At 41.7% G+C, this 21,025-nt stretch overlaps 1 protein-coding gene across 15 annotated transcripts in view; it reads right to left on the bottom strand.

Annotated features, from left to right (window-relative positions):
* Positions 1 to 21,025, bottom strand: part of LOC117011070 (aminopeptidase O (putative)) — a 386,126-nt gene that overhangs the window by 336,980 nt on the left and 28,121 nt on the right. For 14 of the 15 annotated variants that reach the window (XR_004420849.1, XR_004420847.1, XR_004420848.2 and 11 more), the window contains exon 6: positions 18,004 to 18,252. The exons of the other annotated variant lie outside the window; for it this stretch is intronic. Coding sequence is in view for 9 of the 14 variants with exons in the window: in XM_033086311.1 (XP_032942202.1) it covers positions 18,004 to 18,252 (249 nt within the window). In the remaining 5 variants the exon portion in view is untranslated. The remainder of the gene's footprint in view (positions 1 to 18,003; positions 18,253 to 21,025) is intronic. 15 annotated transcript variants of the gene reach the window in all.

Raw genomic sequence — 21,025 nt, 5'->3', positions numbered from 1 at the left:
AAATGGCAGATTGATATGACAGCAAAGAAATAGGAAGACTAGCAAATACAGGAAATATAAGATCCAAGTCATTAAGCAGAGGAAAACTTAACTGAATGGTCATGATCAAAGCTAACATTAAGTTACAATATATGAGGAAAAGAGACTTAACTGTACAATAGCATAGAAGGTGTGAATGTTATAGAACTGAGAAAAAAGACTTACAGTAGCCGATAAAAGTGGAAAAAAATCCCAAGTGCCAGTGCTATTAAAAAAGACACCTTGAGATAAGTTTTCAAAGAGCTCGAGCATAAATAAGACCTAAACCTAAACAGATCTAGGAAGATAAAGTTAGCAGTCAGAGGCAATGGGTATATAATAGCAGGAGGTCTTGCAGGAGGTCTCAAAAAAACCCCAAATATAAATAAAACCCCAATCATCATGAGAGAGGCATTCCTATATCCTGATTTATATAAAGTCAGAGCTTTCACCACCAAATTTTGCTCGTGTAATAATTTCCTGGAGAAAATGCTTAATTTTGGGAACAGAAACTAACCCTGAATCACTGGAAAACCACAAGATAAAAATCCCCACTGCAAAAGAGTATAGTGGTGAAGGCCTCATTTAACTCCTACCCAACCACTTAGCACTCAGTAAGGAAATTTCAGTAAAATCAAAACAACAATCTTACAACTTCTAATGGTGGCCATAGAAGAGGAATCATTCTTAATGACCAACAAATGATTCCACTAACTACAGAAGATCACTGTGGTAAGTTATGGGAAGCCTTGTGGAGAAATTAGAGGAAATACATGGTTTCAAGAAAAACTACTTACATGCAGAGAAACACCTAATCTCCACCACTTTGTAGTGATGTTCTAAATGTCCAATCTGGATTCTTTTGAGTTTATGCTATTTTTTCCTCTAAGTTGTCTTTCTTCTCAAGCTTTCTGGAAGGGAAAAAAACCCCAAAACCTTGAATCTCTGCCCCAGAGTAAATAGTTTACTATTTGTGTATTTCAGAAGCCCCTATGTGTTGCTTACTTGAAATTACCTGACAATCACACTTCTGGAAAAAAATATCAAAATCAGTAGGAAAAGTCTGACTCACTGACTAGGACAAATGTACTTCTCATACATATATCTCTTTCTGTTTGTAAACATTCTGTGATCTTGCCACTTGCTTCACAACCAGTTTGGACTAGAATTTCGTGGTATCACAGCTTCTATTTTGAATTTAACTTTTGAGAAGGAAAAGGAACAATACGGAAAACAGGTTCTTCTAGCACCATTTCATAGGAAATCCACTGAAAAACACCCTGCTAATAGAAGTGAGAAACACCCTTTAAATCAGTGCAAAATACCTAAAGTCTTTGGTAATCTTGTTTCACAGTTTTGGGCCAGATTTTGGTTTTGTTCTTAATTAAAAGAACCTTTGGGTCAGTTTCTTTAAAAAGACCCACAAAAAAGGATACACACTACTACTAATTACAAAATATTCCAACAAGCCGCAAAATCAACCAAATGCAAGGGTCCCTGAACACGTTTTTGTCTCTTTTGTCTTCCATTTACTGCTGTCACTTCAGAATGCTACCAAGGACTCTCAGATCCCTAAAGAGCAATCCTAACACGCACACATTTCCTCTAAAACAGATTAGTGATTCTTAGCTTAGCTTTTCCACATAATTAAGCATGAACACTTGTAGAACTGAAGGAGGAAGAGGGGGCAAGAGGAGTTTGTTTGCTTGTTTGTTGTCAGGGTTTTTTTAAGGGATTGGGTGATGCATAAGGAAAAAATTAAAGCCATTTTTCTTCTATAATACTATAGTGTTGGCTCAGTCTGAGCTCAGTTTACATCATCAGAAAGATAAAAATTCTTAGAAAAATAATCATGATAGTCACAATTAATCACTAATGAAAAGTCTCATATTTTAATTTTACATCACCTAAAATTATTTCCCAGTGGAAAACAAACCAAAAAACATTATTTCATTCAACTCTCGCCAATTCCGTCTCTTCATTCAACTAAATCAAACAGCAAAAATGACACTGGACAAAAACTTGCATCACTAAACAAAACCACCACTATCCACACTCACAATGGCATATGCATACAGGTTTCCTTGAACTAATCATACTGCAGGAGTACCTTGTGGGCATTAAGTAAGGCATTTCCAAAGTGGAGAGAATCAGTGTATTGCCAAAACATTCCATAGAAGATGACACCACATGCAATTAAAACTAATATTAGAATCCTCCATCAGGATATTAGACCTGCTGTCACTAGAAATCCCATTCCTTACAATCAATTTCAATAGCTGTTATTATTTTTAGAGTACCGGAACTTCTACATGTGAAATCTAATCTTCCAAGATTATAGAAGTAATAATGAAAATACTTGTATTTTTCAAAAAAACAAAGAGTGAAAAACAGAAGTACCATACTTTATTTCAATTAAATACAGATTTTTACAAATTAGTCCTAGCAGCCCAGAAGTCTAGAGTACATCTTTCAAACTTGGAAGACAGCTAGTACCTACTATCACAAACAAGAAAAAGTTGGAAAGGCTGGTGCAATGTTAGAGCGCTGAGTTTGGATCCAAAAGATAGGGGCACAGTTCCTTACTTTACCTTTGCAAGTGATAGGAGAGGAAAAGGGAATTAGGAAATACGTGTTTCTTCAAAAGATGTCCTGTAACATCTACACCCACCAATTAGTTACCTGCAAAATAAGAATACATTCCTACTACTTCCCCAGATTTTCTGAAAACAAAATACTTTTATTGTTGAAAGGCTGTCATAATACCATGGCAGCATGAATGAGTCATACAGGTAATATGGAGGGGGGAGTGTCAATTGCAACAGAACATAAACCAAGGGAGTAGCACAGGTAAAAGCACTGAAGGCTTGGAATCTCAGGAAAAAATCAAGCTTGAAGAAACCTCTTTTCGCTGCCTCCTTAGATGGAGGTTCCACAGGCTCCCTGGAGTGCCTGTTTCAGTGCTTAAACACAATAACTGTGGTTCTTTTTATCTAGTCTGAAATCTATCACTAGAAGTTGTGAATGTTGCTTCACTTATTTTCCCTGTTTCTGAGAGAACCAGGGTTCTGTCTTTTCTTCAACCAGGTGCTCAGGTAGCAGGAGACAGTGATTAGTCTCAGTTACTAATATCATCTCCCAGGCTGAACAAATCTAGCTCTATCAGTCTCTTCTCATACAGCATATTCTCCTACCTGCTAATTATGCTAGGAGAAGCCTGATTCACTTTGTGTCTCTGTCATAAACATGTAGCCCAAAACTGGAAATAGTGTGGTGTCATAAGTGTAGACAAAACTATTGCTCCAGGCCAGGGGCAGGCAAGCAGACCACAGGCAAACCAAAGCTGCCTACCCAACTCTCTGTGACTAACCAAAAAGTTTCCCTGGCTAGAATAAAAAGATGGAGCCTAGGAATGGATCACTCAACTGCTCATACTCCTCACTACAGCTCATAAGGACAGGATTGCACATCATGGTTTATAGTAACATGAATTCTCTTAGCCACCTGTGAGCTTGTCACCATGCAAGAAAAGGGCTAGGGATCCTTAAACCAGACTCCTGCTAGCAACGAAACAAATAAAGGTAAATAAAGCCACCAATTTGTTTGCATAGTTTTGGTGGGGTTTTGTTTAAACTTGAGACCAAGTCTACAGCAAAAAGATTGACATTAGCACCTGGCAATTGATGCCAGAGGTAAAGTATTATGCATGGATTTAACAATTTCTCTGTACTTCTGTTTCTTTTAAGTATCACTGGTCTTGCACTCTACATTTAAAATCTAAAATCTTTTAGCTGGATCAGATTCTTCCTAGATGGGGCTGGTAAATTGCAGACTCCTAGTAATTATCATAAAGACTAAGAAAGCTTCACATACTTGGTATGGTAAGTCAGATCAGAGATAATTGCATGACTGAAGCTTGTGGTTGCCTTGAACAGTGTCTTTTTTTCGGCCCTTTAAAAACTAAGCTTAAGGCTTCAAAACAATTGGCTGCGTTTATTATCTTCTTTCTTGCCACTCAGCATATGCATGCAAAATATCTGCCTTTATAAGCACTTTACATGATTCACAAGTTAAGTGGAACAGTCTAATGCCGCTGACTGAATTTTAAATAGTGGATAGACTACATTCCTACTGATCTACAAGCAAAAGTAATTTTCAATCATCTTATACATCTCTACTGGTAGGAGAAAAAAGTTGAGAGTTAGAGAATAAAGTAAGACACAGGGAAAAAGAATTCTGAAAATTAGTTTCAAAATCACAAACCCAGTATTCAGGAAATTTTTAAATTTCTCCATATTCTAGCACTCTGTCAACAGGTGACTTATGAGGGAAAATTACACTTTTACTTTATAAAGACCAGGCAAATCATACAATAACAATAAAATAATTACTTACACATCTATGTATGCACATAAATAAAGGGCAGGTATGGATATATATTAGGCATACAGATATAACAGATACAGATATATATTTCTAGATATACAAACACAGTATGCATAGAAACATGTTGGCTTCTCACATACATGTGTACAATAGCTACACCCAGCTTTCCTAAGCCAAACCACTTTATGTCAGCTTTAAGCTGGGAACAAGACTTTGTAGTTATAAACCACCAAAACACAAGTTTATATTGAAAGTGCTTAGGCACCCATATAACTATAATGACGTTAACAGGGTCTGTCATAATTCTAATCCTAGAATTTAAAAACATGCAATTACTATTCTACAGTAGGATCACCTCTCCAGCTTCAATGACGAAAAGCCCTTTTAAGAATTCATGCATCACACAGCAAAAGAAGCAAGTGATTTTTAAACTCCTAAAACAATACCCTTTATTTGTCTTATAAAATTACAAGTGGTAACAATGTAAAGTCGCATACTTGAAACATAGGTTAAGTCCACATGTTCTAAAACATCTTTTTTTGTAATGCCAGACTAGATGTTATCTTCTGGTAATACTATCCCATAAGAGAAGCATCTTATACAGGCAGATGTTGTACCTTGTCTTCCAGAAGCACTGAGAAAGCTCTGCGGAAAACTATCAGAAATGCAAAAGAAATCCCCCTGATACAGCAAAACACGCATCTAGCTTCTCTGTTAAAACAGTACACATTATGAGTTAATAGACCAACAAGGCACATTAATAATGAAATACTTCATGCCTGAAGTACTCCAAATCCTGTTTTGATGCCAAGACAACAACTGGATGAAGGACAGTGATTGCAGTGGTACTGAAGTATGCTTCAGACTCAGCTAATATCAGCAAATATCTTCAACAACAGTTGGGAAGAAAGGGTTAAACCAGAAAATTTGGTGAGAAGGAGGAAATAGTTTTCTCTCAAAGTAACTGTGCAGGTAGGAATGCTACACCTGCTCCTGTTGTAAAACTCCATTTATTATGCCTGGTGTTCATCCTCTACCTTTTTGGAGAAGTAGAATTCCTGGTACATTCCTGGTATTCCTCCTAGAGATAACATAGACATGCTTGAGCCTCCTGCTGGGAAAGAATGAGATCATAAAAACACCATCTTGTAATAAATTGTGAGTGTGCGAGATATACTGGGGCAGGCTCCCCACTGTGCACTGGGGCAAACCAAGCCTAACAGAGCTTGTGCTCCTGTGGGTCTCTTTTCACTGGGATGAACTACACCTAACAGAGCCTGTGTTCCTGTGGGTCTCTGCCACATGTTGTTAGTGGGTCAACAAAATAAACCTACTCTTTGCATTTCAGCTACTACTTGGTGGTTGCCCTGGTTACCTCTTTGTATCAGTTCACCCAACTTCTAAATGCCACTAAGTCCACATGCATGCGTTGTACAGCCACATACTCTGATTTACTACTATCACAGGTAAGACTCAATTTTTCTTTCATTGTATCCTTACTTTTAGTTTTAAATTTTGTAAATTATTATTTCTGTGTGGATAACCAACTATAAAAAATAAACCCAATGTTAAAGGATTACTCTTGCAAGTATTTTGTCAAAACAACGGGAAATGTGCAAAAAAGTGTGTCTACATTTGTATTGACTCAGTTGTATCAAACAGTAAAACACAGTTCTGCAAGACTGAACAAAATTAAAGGTTTTACATTTAACTTTGACATTTGAATGTTTTCCAGTAGTCCTGGCTGATTTTCTATGGCTTATCAGTTGTCACCAGAACATTGGAGACATGCAGGACAGACAAATGGTGGCTACAGACACACTGATCAAAGAGGCTGCTTCAGTTTCTTCCTTTTCAATTTAAGAAGTTAACAACCTTGGTGACAAAGACTGGAAAGACTCAAGAGTTCTGTTGATAAAATACTTTCGAAGAAAGGAGATATTCTTTCTTCAAAGAAGAAAAGTGTATGTACCAATGACAATTTTTTAACACGACAGGAGAAGAGTGAGTAAGATCTTTATGAACAGGAATTGAAAGCTGGGTTACTAAATACATATTTAGTCAGCTATATAAGCTGACCTGATTTATAAATATTCCAAGTATCCTCATCATCAGAAACTATTTGGGTTTCAAGGGTATCCAGCATAACTGAAAATAAGTCCCACTAATTTTAGAGCCTAAATAGAACTCAACAACCTAACACTAGGATCCTGCTTTGAAAATTTCAAGAATCTTACTCAGAAGTTCTTTGGTTCCACTAGCTTTGCTGGGCAAAATTGTCTGTAAATACAGATAAACTAGGTTAGACCAGATGTCCATCTATCCCACAGTCAATATTACTACTAAGAGCCTAAGGAAAAACTAGGAGCATGGTATACACCAAAAGACACTTTCCTTATCACACTCTTCTAGATCCAAACAACATGTGAAGTGCCTAGAAAGGTTACTTATACATAATACTTGGATAAGAACATTTCCTTGTGCTAGCACTTAGTAAAAAACTAGTACGTTGTTGTGGGTTGGCGAGGTTTAGAAATTTTTCCCATTATTATGTTAAGCTAGCCGGGATGGCTCTCCTATTAGCCGTTAAGAGCTGGAGATAAAGGACTAGCTGAAGCAATGATGGTCCATTAGGGAAAGGTGGAGTCCTGCTTTTGTGTTCGGCAAGTAAGAGGACACTGGGGGTAGGAGAACTCTACAGCTCGCCGGCCGAACTCGAGGAGAGAGGTTCTTTTTCTCCTGTTGGGATCAGGCTTCTTGGATTTGGACTGCTAAAGCTTCCTGCTTCCTCTGAACAACTGGGAACTGGGACGCCCACGGTGAGCGGAATTTCCTTCCTCACCCTTTTCTTCCACCTGGGGCGGTGAGAACACCTGGACCCCTCCCCTGCCCCTGCAGCAGCTGCGACTAAGAAGCCGCCCGCCCTGGTCCATCAGAGAGCCATCGGTGACTGAAAAAGGGACTGGGACTGAATTCCATTCTGTTCTGTCACTGTTTTTTTTTTCTTTCGTATAGCTGATGCTGTTTTTGTTTGTCTTATAAATATTTCAGTAAAGAACTGTTATTCCCAACCTATACCTTTTTTGTGCCTGCGAGTTCCTGAATTCCCTTTTCCTGGTAATACTGTCCCTTTAAACCGGGACAGATCTTGGCGCCCGAACGTGTGGCACGAGGTTAAGGAATAACAGTTCTTCAGTTGCCTGAGATTGTTTTTTTTTTGTGTGTGCTAGCAACATGTGGTCCAGTTTAATCTGGTTTGGGCTGCACGTGTTCATACATGTATATCTCCCATTTGCAAACCCTTACATAAGCATGGGCCCTGTAACTAAGGCTACTGTGACTGTTATCGAACTTGCTTTATGGGTTGATAAGGTGAGGAATTCATGGATTTTTAACTTCCTTTGGACGGCGGGTACATGGATTCAGGGATACCACACACTAAATGCATGTTTTTGGGATTACTTTAATAATGGCACCTACTGTGAGGGAATAACACCAGGGGAAATTTTCTCCCAACCCCTCACCCAAATTTTTGGGTCTACCCCACCAGTTTTTGAAGGGTTCAGATTTCCTCTGAATGCTAATGATATCGTACAGTGGCTGGTGTTGCTGATAGTCTTGTCCTATTTAACATTAAGAGATAACGGGGGATTGAGCTGGATAACAACTCTGATACCTACTCCAGGAAATAGGGGTGCTGCCACAGAGCCTGACCCTGCCCCAGAGACTAGGGATGCGGCCACAGAGACTGACCCTGCCCCAGAGACTAGGGATGCTGCCACAGAGCCTGACCCTGCCCCAGAGACTAGGGATGCTGCCACAGAACCTGACCCTGCCCCAGAGACTAGGGATGCTGCCACAGAACCTGACCCTGCCCCAAAGACTAGGGATGCTGCCACAGAACCTGACCCTGCCCCAGAGACTAGGGATGTGGCCACAGAGACTGACCCTGCCCCAGAGACTAGGGATGCTGCCCCAGAGCCTGACCCTGCCCCACAGCCCACCTCAGAAAGAAACCACCCGGAGTGGGTGGGGCTTCTAGTGAAGCAGATGAGTGAGATGGGCCAGATGATGAAGGAGTACCTCTCCCCAGCTGGTGACAAGCCCTGCCATAAAGGGGGAGAATCCAGTGATGCTGTAGTGGAACCCATAGGTGTTACATCTGCCCAGGGTCCAGGTGAATTGCAAGGGCACTCACAGCCAGCAGCAGTCGCCCCTGTAGAAACTAGGAAGTCTAAAATGAAAGCAAGGCACCTAGACAAAGAGGACCAGAGAGGAGGGCCCTCACAACCAGCAGGGGAGCCAGAGGTTGAAATCATCACTGAGTCCCTGTCTTATGAAAATCTCCGCAATCTGCGGAAAGATATTGCACGACGGGGCTGGGAGGCTTTGACAACTTGGTTACTTCGGGTCTGGGACCTTATGGGTACACGTGTGCACTTGGATGGTACAGAGGCAAGGAATTTGGGATCCTTGTCCCAGGACTCAGGTGTGGACCAGATATTCGTAAGGGAGCCAGGCCCACTTCCCCTCTGGGAGCGGCTTTTAATGAGTGTAAGAGAGAGGTTTGTCAACAAAGAAAGAATGCAGGAGTACCATAATAGAATGCATTGGAAAACCGTTGAGGAAGGGATTCAACAGCTGAGAGAGGTGGCGGTACTGGAGGTACTCTTTGGGAGGGATGGACAGCATGACAATGACCCTGACAAGGTCAGGTGCACAGGTCACATGCTGTGGAACCTGGCAAACCGAGGGTCATCTCAATACACCACCTTCATTGCAATGATTAATGCTGATGAGCACCGAGAAACAGTGAGCTCTGTTGCTAACAAGCTTAGGGATTTTCACAGTATGATGAATGGCGTAGTGCAGGCCCAGGTTTCTTCCGTGGTCCAGGAGATGAGGGGGATGAGGGAGGAGATCAGGGAGGTGAGGGGGATGAGAGGTGACATAAGTGAGATGAGGGAGGAGATCAGGAAGATCAAGGCAGCACCAGTGCGAGCCTCATACCCCAAGGTTACAGCCCCACGCCCCCCAGCTAGTGGAAGAGGGTACACCCCACGAGCTGACCTATGGTTTTTCCTGCGTGACCATGGGGAAGACATGGGAAAATGGGATGGGAAACCCACTTCTGTCTTGGCAGCACGGGTGCGTCAACTCAGGGAGGGAAATGCTAACCGAGGGAGCTACACTAAAGTGAAGGTAGCCTCAACCTCCCATGACCAAGGTGCTGGGCATTACAGAAGGGAGGATGATCTGTCAGACCCACTTGAAGGAACCTCCACTATGTATGTTCAGGAAAGGAATAATAGCCAGGGCTAGAGGGGCCCTGCCTCTAGCCAGGGAGAGGCACGGGATAACAGAGTCTATTGGATGGTGTGGGTCCGATGGCCTGGCACATCAGAACCACAAGAATACAGGGTATTAGTTGATACTGGTTCACAATGCACTCTAATACCATCAGAACATGTGGGGGAAGAGCGTGTTTCCATTGTTGGGGTGACGGGGGGATCACAGGAATTGTCTTTGCCGGAAGCTGAGGTGAGCCTGACGGGAGGGGTGGCAGAAACATCCGATTGTAACTGGCCCAGAGGCACCGCCCGTTCTAGGCATAGATTTTCTCAGGAGTGGCTACTACAAAGACCCAAAGGGATACAGATGGGCTTTTGGAATAGCTGCTGTAGTGGCAGAGGGCATTAAGCAGTTGAACACCTTGCCTGGACTGTCAGAAAACCCATCTGCAGTGGGACTCCTGAAGGTGGAAGAGCAACAAGTGCCAATTGCCACCTCAACAGTGCACCGCCGGCAGTACCGGACGAATCGAGATGCTGTGATCCCCATCACAAGATGATCCGTGAGCTGGAGAGCCAAGGGGTGGTCAGCAAAACCCACTCACCCTTCAACAGCCCCACCTGGCCCATGTGCAAGTCTGATGGAGAATGGAGATTGACTGTGGACTATCGTGCGTTGAACGAAGTGACTCCACCGCTGAGCGCTGCCGTGCCGGACATGCTGGAACTCCAGTACGAGCTGGAGTCCAAGGCAGCAAGGTGGTATGCCACCATTGACATTGCCAACGCATTTTTCTCCATTCCTCTGGCAGCAGAGTGCAGGCCTCAGTTTGCCTTTACATGGAGGGGCGTGCAGTACACCTGGAATCGTCTGCCCCAGGGGTGGAAACACAGCCCCACCATCTGTCATGGACTGATCCAGGCTGCACTGGAAAAGGGTGAGGCTCCAGAACACTTGCAATACATCGATGACATCATTGTGTGGGGGAACACGGCAGTGGAGGTATTTGAGAAAGGAGAAAAGATCATACAGATTCTGCTGAGAGCCGGCTTTGCCATTAAAAAGAGCAAAGTCAAAGGACCTGCCCGAGAGATCCAGTTCCTGGGAGTAAAGTGGCAAGATGGACGGCGCCAGATCCCCACTGAGGTCATCAATAAGATCACCGCAATGTCTCCACCAACCAGCAAGAAGGAAACACAAGCTTTCCTAGGTGCCATAGGCTTTTGGAGAATGCACATTCCTGAGTACAGCCAGATTGTGAGCCCTCTCTACCTGGTCACCCGTAAGAAGAACGATTTCCACTGGGGTGCTGAGCAACAGCAAGCCTTTGCCCAGATCAAGCAGGAGATCGCTCATGCAGTGGCCCTTGGCCCAGTCAGGACGGGACCAGAGGTAAAGAATGTGCTTTATTCTGCAGCCGGGAACCATGGCTTGTCCTGGAGCCTTTGGCAGAAGGTGCCTGGGGAGACTCGAGGGCGACCTCTGGGATTCTGGAGCCGGAGCTACAGAGGGTCTGAAGCCAACTACACTCCCACAGAGAAGGAGATCTTGGCTGCCTATGAAGGAGTCCAAGCTGCCTCAGAGGTGATTGGGACGGAAGCACAACTCCTCCTGGCACCCTGACTACCAGTGCTGGGGTGGATGTTCAAAGGAAAGGTTCCCTCTACCCACCACGCCACCGACGCCACATGGAGCAAGTGGATTGCCCTCATCACGCAACGCGCCCGCATCGGAAACCCAAATCGCCCTGGGATTTTGGAGATAATTACGAACTGGCCAGAAGGTGAAAATTTTGGTCTCGCCGATGATGAGGAGCAAGAACAAGTGAGCCGCGCTGAGGAAGCCCCACCGTATAACCAACTGCCAGTAGATGAAACACGCTATGCTCTTTTCACCGATGGCTCCTGCCGCGTCGTGGGGATGAACCGGAAGTGGAAAGCAGCCGTATGGAGCCCCACACGACAGGTTGCACAAGCTACTGAAGGAGAAGGTGGATCAAGTCAATTTGCTGAACTCAAAGCTGTTCAGCTGGCCCTGGACATTGCTGAAAGAGAGAAGTGGCCAAAGCTCTACCTTTATACTGACTCGTGGATGGTAGCCAATGCTCTGTGGGGTTGGCTGGAAAGGTGGAAAAAGGCAAACTGGCAACGTAGGGGAAAACCAATCTGGGCTGCCGACGAGTGGAAAGACATTGCCACCCGGGTAGAGAAGCTACCTGTGAAAGTTCGTCACGTGGATGCCCATGTCCCCAAGAGTCGGGCTAATGAGGAACACCAACACAACGAGCAGGTTGATCAGGCCTCAAAGATAGAGGTGTCACAAATAGACCTGGATTGGCAACACAAGGGAGAATTGTTCCTGGCTCGATGGGCCCATGACACCTCAGGTCATCAGGGCAGAGATGCCACGTATAAGTGGGCACAAGACCAAGGGGTGGATCTAACCATGGACAGTATCTCTCAAGTCATCCATGACTGTGATACGTGCGCTGCCATCAAACAGGCCAAGCGAGTGAAGCCCCTCTGGTATGGCGGGCGTTGGTCCAAATATAAGTACGGGGAGGCCTGGCAGATTGACTACATCACACTGCCTCAGACCCGCCAAGGCAAGCGCTACGTGCTGACCATGGTGGAAGCCACCACCGGATGGTTGGAGACCTACCCTGTGCCTCATGCCACTGCTCGGAACACCATCCTGGGCCTTGAGAAACAGGTCCTTTGGAGGCATGGTACCCCTGACAGAATTGAGTCAGACAACGGGACTCATTTCAAGAACAGCCTCATAAACAGCTGGGCTAGGGAACACGGCATTGAGTGGGTGTACCATATTCCCTACCATGCACCTGCAGCTGGGAAGGTCGAACGGTGCAATGTCCTGCTTAAAACCACCTTGAAGGCACTGGGTGGGGGGACTTTCAAGAACTGGGAAAGTAATCTACCAAAGGCCACATGGTTAGTGAATACCCGAGGTTCCACTAACCGAGCAGGCCCTGCCCAATCTGAGCTCTTGGGAACACCAGATGGGGATAAGGTTCCAGTGGTACACATGAGAGGTATGCTAGAGAAAACTGTTTGGGTGAACTCTGCCTCCAGCAAAGACAATCCTGTCCGTGGGGTGGTTTTTGCTCAAGGACCAGGTTGTACCTGGTGGGTGATGCAAAAGGATGGAGAAACCCGATGCATACCCCAAGGAGACCTTGTTCTGGGGTGAACTACCTATGATACTGTGTCTGTAACTGCATGTATGTATGTAATTTAAAGGTTCTAATTTAATGTAGTATGTTAGCATGGAAAAAATTTGGGGTGGATAATGTTGTGGGTTGGCGAGGTTTAGAAATTTTTCCCATTATTATGTTAAGCTAGCCGGGATGGCTCTCCTATTAGCCGTTAAGAGCTGGAGATAAAGGACTAGCTGAAGCAATGATGGCCCATTAGGGAAAGGTGGAGTCCTGCTTTTGTGTTCGGCAAGTAAGAGGACACTGGGGGTAGGAGAACTCTACAGCTCGCCGGCCGAACTCAAGGAGAGAGGTTCTTTTTCTCCTGTTGGGATCAGGCTTCTTGGATTTGGACTGCTAAAGCTTCCTGCTTCCTCTGAACAACTGGGAACTGGGACGCCCACGGTGAGCAGAATTTCCTTGCTCACCCTTTTCTTCCACCTGGGGCGGTGAGAACACCTGGACCCCTCCCCTGCCCCTGCAGCAGCTGTGACTAAGAAGCCGCCCGCCCTGGTCCATCGGAGAGCCATCGGTGACTGAAAAAGGGACTGGGACTGAATTCCATTCTGTTCTGTCACTGTTTTTTTTCCTTTCGTATAGCTGATGCTGTTTTTGTTTGTCTTATAAATATTTCAGTAAAGAACTGTTATTCCCAACCTATACCTTTTTTGTGCCTGCGAGTTCCTGAATTCCCTTTTCCTGGTAATACTGTCCCTTTAAACCGGGACATACGTTAATACATTAATTCAAACAGAAGCAGCAGTAATTTTACATTATTTAAACAATGTGTGCTGGAAACAAAAAAACTTTAAAAACCATTATTTCAAAAATGTAATTTCAACTGATTGGAAAAGCCGTACAGTTCTCAAGGGAGTAAAATAAATATCAGCACATTTGTTCTGAAGAAGTGGAAAGCTGCTAAGCAGCTTCTAACACCACAGAAACACAAGAGATTGGTGCGACTGTGAAAAAGCTAAAGCAGCTTAAACATCACAAGAGAAGTCAAAGTCTCAAGTGGAGGCTTAGGTAGCACCAAAAGTTAGTTTCTATATTTGAAAGAATGTTTTTCCTCAGGGAATTAAAAAGAACAAGGAATTCAGAGTCTCTTCAGGTTCTGAAAAAAAAGGAAAGGAAATTGAGTTGTAGGTCAGTGAGAAGAGACGTCAAAACGCTAGGCTTTCAAATGCAATCAACAAAACTGGACTGGGAGTGTACTAATTTGAGGAGCCCAAAGAACAAGACAAATCACAGACCCTACTTTCCATTTGAAATCTTTCCTTCAGCTCTGTTCATATGAGTAAGTGCTGGCTCATATGGGAACATCTGTAACTGTGAAATACCTCTGATATTTAAATGCCAATGGGGTCAACAACTTCTCAGGAAGTACCATAGCATCAAAACACAGTGCTACTTTTAATCTCCTGATTTTAACCCCTTCGTTTTCTGAGTGCATGAATGATATACACCTTTCAGTGTAGTGTGTGGCCAGGGTTCTCTTCCATGAACAACATAATGAGAAGCTCTAGGGTCTCGTAGTCTGACACACTTCCCTACTCCTTTTATTCCAATTTGCTCTCTTCTGCTAGTGAAAGAACTTAAAATTAGATAAATAACTGCTGTTACATGTTCATAAGAATATCAAAATTATAGAGAAAGCATCAAATTTCAGGTTTTAAGCTATTTAAATTTGGCCCACAATGCTTTATGAATTTAATTTCTGTCCAGTTCAACATAATATCACGAACAAAGATGGGTAGGCCACATTGGTCTTTTACTAGCATGTGTTTATGAGAAGCTATACAGAATCACTTAAACTAAACAGTATAAACCTGAAGTGCGCAAAACTAAATCTTCCTGCTTCAAAGATCTGTAGGAAGCAAGAGGAAATTATTGCAGTTTTTAGGTATTTCCATACAGAAGCCCATAGCAAATTTAAAAACACAGGAAAATATGAACAGAAAACACAAGTACAACGAGTATGCTTTCAACTACAGTTTTGCTCATAATGCATCTGTCAGACTTCAACAAAAATGCAGCTGACCCACAGTAGCTGTCACTGAAACAGACAGTTCAAAACACCTCATTAGATAATTCTTTGCAGGAACTATCATAATTTCATGCAATCTAAAATGCTGGGGAAACATCCCTCTTAAACAAGAAGCATTCTGAGATGTAAAAACTACATTAAGTATAATCAACGGGGGAACAAAGAAAAGTACCAAATGCTGTAAAACACTAATACTTCTGATAATTACTAAAATCATGTCTTTCCTTCCCTGGTAGACAGGAGTCCAATTAGAGTTCTCATAACAACAATTTCTATGTGCTGGCATGCTGTATTATGTTTGTACTGCTACAGATAGACTAGAAGATAAAAAAATAAATACTACAGCCAGCTTTTTAACCCAAGGTAATTGCTAACTTTTTTTAATTTGTGTGGGTTTTGACATGGTTTTTCACACAGCTTATTGTTAGTTTAAGCAATTCAGGCAATTATCATTGCATGTATTGGAATTAACCATTTAAGTAGCTTGCTATACACATATGAGCTTCTATTGGAAAAATCGCATAGAACAAGAACAAATGGGCTATTATGAGTCACTCAATAATCTCCTGTCCAAATACAACTTGACATTTAAACACCTTAAATTAGTTCTTGCATTAGTTAACTTTTGAAAAACTGGAATGTGTTTGGCTTGATGCACTGTTAAATGACAGGCATCAGGAAGTACAAACACTCCTCCTTTCATCCTTATTTTCAATTATATGGATTGCTTGGAACTGACACTGGTTAGATGAAGCATAGGGGAATAAAAGCACAGGTTTTTCTCATCTCATCTCCTTCACAAAGAAAACACAATTACAGTAATCTGAACATGCAATCTGGACTCAGATAATGTCAGATGGTTTTACAACACAATTCCCTGCAGGTATCTCTTCCCTATAAATTCTGGGAAAGATACATGCAGGGAAGGCACTAAAAATTTCCCGAAGAGTAGTAGCATTTCAACAATTAAATCTTGAAGATTTCTCCTACTGTGTGTTGCAAAGTCTATCTGCTTTCTCTTTCATTTTGAACTATTTGTGTGTCTTGCCTTTCACAGTTCCGCAGATCCCTGCTTTTATCTCACAGCTAAGTCAAATGCTGGTTTCTTCCTCAATTATAGAAAGGCCCTGTGCCAGCCCTTTAGTACTATGCCTTTGAAGTCAAGAAGACTGCCAAGCAGCAGCAAATTTCATATGGCTTTGAGAACATAGCACACAGTACCACACCTCACTCCAAATCAAACCACCAAGCAAAAAATTGGAAAATTTGTGGGAGGTGCACAAACCAACTTGATGCTTTCATTGAACGAAGAACTAGCATGGAAAACTCAGTAACCATCAAAAACTATCTAGAAAGTAATGAGCCTTATATGATAGAGGAGGGTGATTGAATGTTAAAGTTTTACATTTTCTAGGTTTTAATGAAATAAAAAGGCAAGTACGCTTCTACTATAAACTACACAATATTGTTAATATGCCAACATAATTTTCTACTTTTAATCCGAAAGAGGATTGAAAGAGGAAAGCTGTAAGAAAAAAAATTCTACAGCTTGAAAGGGCCAGTCAAATCGGAAAAATCATAGGACTGGTGCCACACTGGGATTTGGCGAGTTGGACCATGGGACTCGCTTTACGAAATCTGGCCTGCTGATGGGGTCCATCTGTCAGAGAAGGGTAAAAGTATCTTCAGTCCTACGCTTGCCAGGTTTGTGAAGAGAGCTTTAAACTAAAGTTGCTGGGGAAGAGGAACCTCAATCCACCCCACTCATATGATGCCCAGAGCCTGGAGAGAGGTCTCAGATCAGCACAAGGGCACCTGAAGGGAAGTACAAAGGAATTCCAGCCAGTAAGTCAGTTTCCTCAAGGGCCCAGCTTAAAAGCCTCTATGCTAATGCATGCAGTAGGGTGAATAAACATGGCCTGCAGAGCCATGATCTTACTAGCATCAGTGAAATTCCCACTGACCAGAAAAAGAAACACAACCCTCATTTTCAGAAAGGTACAGAGGATGGCTTGGGGAACTACAGAACACTCAGCCTCTACTCAAGGTATGTAGCAAAAGCATGGAGCAGATCCTTCTGGAAACTATGTGAAGGTACATCAAAGATAAAGAGGTGATTGGTGACAGAGAACATGGCTGCAAGAATGACAAATCATACTGAGAATTTGGTGGCCTTCTAAAATGGGGTTACAACAGTGGTGGATAAGGGAAAGGAAACTGATGTCATCTACTTGAATGCAAAGCATTGGAGACTGTCCTGCACAACACATTTGTCTCCAAACTGGAGAGAAATGGATTTTATGAAGGACCACACAGTGGATAAGGAATTGGTTGAATGGTCACACTCAAAAGGGTTGCAGTGAATGGTTCATTGTGCAAGTGGAGAGCAGTGACGAGTGGTATCCTCAGGGGTCAGTCATGGCACTAGCAACGTTAAATATCTTTTAAGTAACACAGACAGTGGGATTAAATGCACACAGACAGTTTCTGCTGATGGCACTAATCTGACCAGTATAATCAAATTGCTGGAGAGAACAGGTGCCATTCAGAGGTACCTGGACAGGCTTGAGAGCCTTTATAATTCCATGAAAACTTCATAATATAATCCTTACTATTTGCCTTCAGCCTCTGAAGGTGTTTGACCAGAAACTCATACATTGGAAAAGTCTATGAAAAAACTCTTTGGATTTTAACATACTCCTATTCTGTCAAAATATAAGGCTAAAATCAATGCCAAAACAAGACAACGACATCAAGTATCTAGATCAACAGGGCCAGCAAAAGAACTTCAGTTTCACAAATGTAAAAATTCAGACCCACATTTCTAATAAGCTTATATTTTCCTTCCCTAAGCCCTATTAAAACTGAAATTAAAGGTCACAAAGGATGCAAAAAACTTACTCACGTGAAGTCAGAACAAGAGTTTTAAGTTTGGTTTAAGAAAAATAGCACAGCAACTTCATGTCTACAGCAATACGACACTGTTAACTAGCTGATAAGGAGTCTAACAAAATACAGCAGATTGGATACTAGGAAGTTTGTTTACCTAGCCATTCCCAGGCTGGAAAAGTTGGAAGGAACTATCAGAACATCAAGCCTGGAAAAGGGGTGGGTACCCAGTGTGGTATAAGCAGCTGAGAGGCACTGAGGAATTAGATGAAGCAAATATTCTTCGCAGCTTTCCATAAGGCACCAGGGAGCAAAGACTCTGTAAGAAATGACTGCCTGCAATCTGGCAGCAGGATCTTGGAAACGGCAGGGATAGTCCACATGACCACAGACTTCTTCATGCCATCTGACAATACAAAACAAAACAAAACAATACCTAATTGTGATATCAGAACTGTGCACAACTGACTTTGCTAAGACAAGGATACTCTCTAGATACCAGAATGACAGAATTAATTTCCATATAATCACCTCACTTCCATTCTCACCCTGTTCACATGTGCAGCACTTCGAAACACTCACTACTATGTCTGAGTAGAATTTACAACTAAAGAGAGAGGCTAGTCACACTTTGTTTTTATAACAGATATGCATCAAAAGAATAAGTGCTCAAAATACATGTAAAGAATACAAAAATATTTACTCAGGAAATTCCTATTCAAACTTGGTTATATAAATAAAATTATATACATATTAACAACATTAACACAAGTATTTTAGGGGCAATTACAATCTAATTCCTGGAAGGAATTTTTGCTGCTGTTGTTACTAAAATTCTCCAGAAATTTCAACGAAGTTTTTATTATTATTATTATTATTATTATTATTATTTAGTAAAAAATCCCAGTAGATGTCAATTCAGGCTTATCATGCTAGACATTCAATAATACCACATAAGGCAAACTTTACTTTATAGTACTTTTATAGGATATTTAGAGCTCCAACTGAAAGAAAGGAGGGGTAAATCAAATCCTTTCTAAACACTGAGTCATATACCTTCACAATAAGTTATCTGCCCAAATAGATTCTTATCTAAACAGAAATCAGATTCATGTTTTCACCTGTTAGCCTATGTTTTCTACAGTGCACAGCCTCTCCTTGGTTTGAAACTTCAGTTTAAATAATCTGGTTCTACTATGCCTCAACAGGCAAAGCACCTAGCATTGCTCAAAGCACTTATGCTTGGAAGATCATGCTGACACAGAAAACAAAAGGAGGACATGTAGAAAAGCATGAGATTTTGCTGAAGTATTAACACTTTAGCACCTTACATAAGTCTTTCTGTCAAAGAAGTGGACTCTAATTCCTTTCATTGACTACATATGTAAAGAAACCACATCCGTCACTATACAGTTTTTTTTCCTAAGGGTGGTTTAATCTAGTATATTTCTGCTTGAAAACAATGTCACTTTGTATTTTATTATCAGAGTTGAGATTAGACAGGAGCATGAAAGCTAGTACTATATCTCTTATAAAAATTGCCAATTCCTTAACAACCACAAGGAGATAAAAAGTTATAAACATCATAGCTCCATTTAACATTTACTTTGATACAGCCTCCTTAGGTCAAACTCACTGGCACCTGGATACAAATTACATCACATATTTCAACAGTTTCTTTCAGAATTCCTTTATTTTCCTGCTGCCCTAGAGTTTATCTCCACTATCTAATCCGAGACACATGCTTAACTTTTGCTTGTCTATCCATTTCACACCCTTTCTAGAAATGTCTGCTACTGTGAGTAATGCTGGTTTGGTTACCCGGTCTCACTGACTAAAATAAGTAACAATATCTGCTGTGCTAACTCCCAACTAAAGATTAACAGGATATAGCTGTACGAGTACATTTTTAAGGACACAGATCTTTATGTACCAATCATCTGGAAAACAACCTTGTACACTTAGGGTCTCCTTTTTTGTCTACGTACAATAGACACCACATTTGCAGAGGATTTTTGGGGTTTTTTTGGTCTTTTTTTTCCCCAAGACACATTCATTCATTTCCCCAAGACACTAACTGCTGCAAATACATCGCACTATCTGTGTCAATTAACTCATCCAATAACCATCACATAGATAAACTCGTAACTATGACCATTATACTGATTAAAACTTCCACTAAATTTTGCTACAAAAAATGATAAAAATACTTTCCTCTTCTCAGAAACTTTACAAAAAACCCAGAAACTTTCATTTGTTCTGTCAACACTGAGCCAAAATAATCTTTTGCACCAAAATCAATAAATTTCTACTACCAAAGATGCTATACTTTTGAGAGAAATACATCTACAGTTAATTTCTGCAAAGGCAGTCATATTATAAACATATAAGTAGCAAAGAAATAAACACAAAGCAATCTCTAGAAGCTCATCCAAATTTTAAGCTCTATAAAATTAGAACAAACATTTCTTATTGATCCTATGTAAAGTATGAAATTTCTATATTCAGAATTAATTAGCATTTTTATCTAAAACCAGTCAAGCTTCAAACCATTAGAATAATTTAATTTTAAATTCCAACCAAAAAAAAAAGAAACAATCCTTATTAAGTTCTCAAGGTCCACTCAGTAGTTCCACTGTCTTAATACTAACAAAGTATTATTCAAAACAGCTGTCTAAAAGACAAGTATTTTTCCAGCAAAGTTTCAAACTGAGCAACAGAAAAATGTTACATAAATACTTATAACTCGAATCATCTTCTACATAACAATTACTTTTGATGGGGGGAGAGTAGTGGATGGTGTTTACCCAGATTTTTGCAAAACACTGGTCACAGTTTCCCACAGCTTTCTCCTGGACAAACTGGCAACATATAAACTGGAGAGGTGGTCTGCAAGATGGGTGGAAAATTTACCTATAGGCCACACTTACAGAACAGTGATGGGTGGTTTTCACTAAGGCTAGCTGCCTGCACAAGTGGAGCTCCCCAGGAATTGTGTTGGGCCCCACACCGTTCAGCAGCTTCACAAACATTCTGGATGATGGGTTTGAAAGCTGTTGAGATGGACATGTCAGAAAGAAGAGCCATCTCAGTGACCTGGACAGGCTGAAAGGGTGGGGTTGCCAAGAAGAGTGCAAGGTGCAGCAGAGACGAGTGCACACTCCTGCACCTGGAGTGAC

The sequence above is a fragment of the Catharus ustulatus genome, chromosome Z, assembly GCF_009819885.2.
Source record: "Catharus ustulatus isolate bCatUst1 chromosome Z, bCatUst1.pri.v2, whole genome shotgun sequence".
Lineage (NCBI taxonomy): Eukaryota > Metazoa > Chordata > Aves > Passeriformes > Turdidae > Catharus > Catharus ustulatus.
This window is presented reverse-complemented; position numbering and strand designations above follow the sequence as displayed.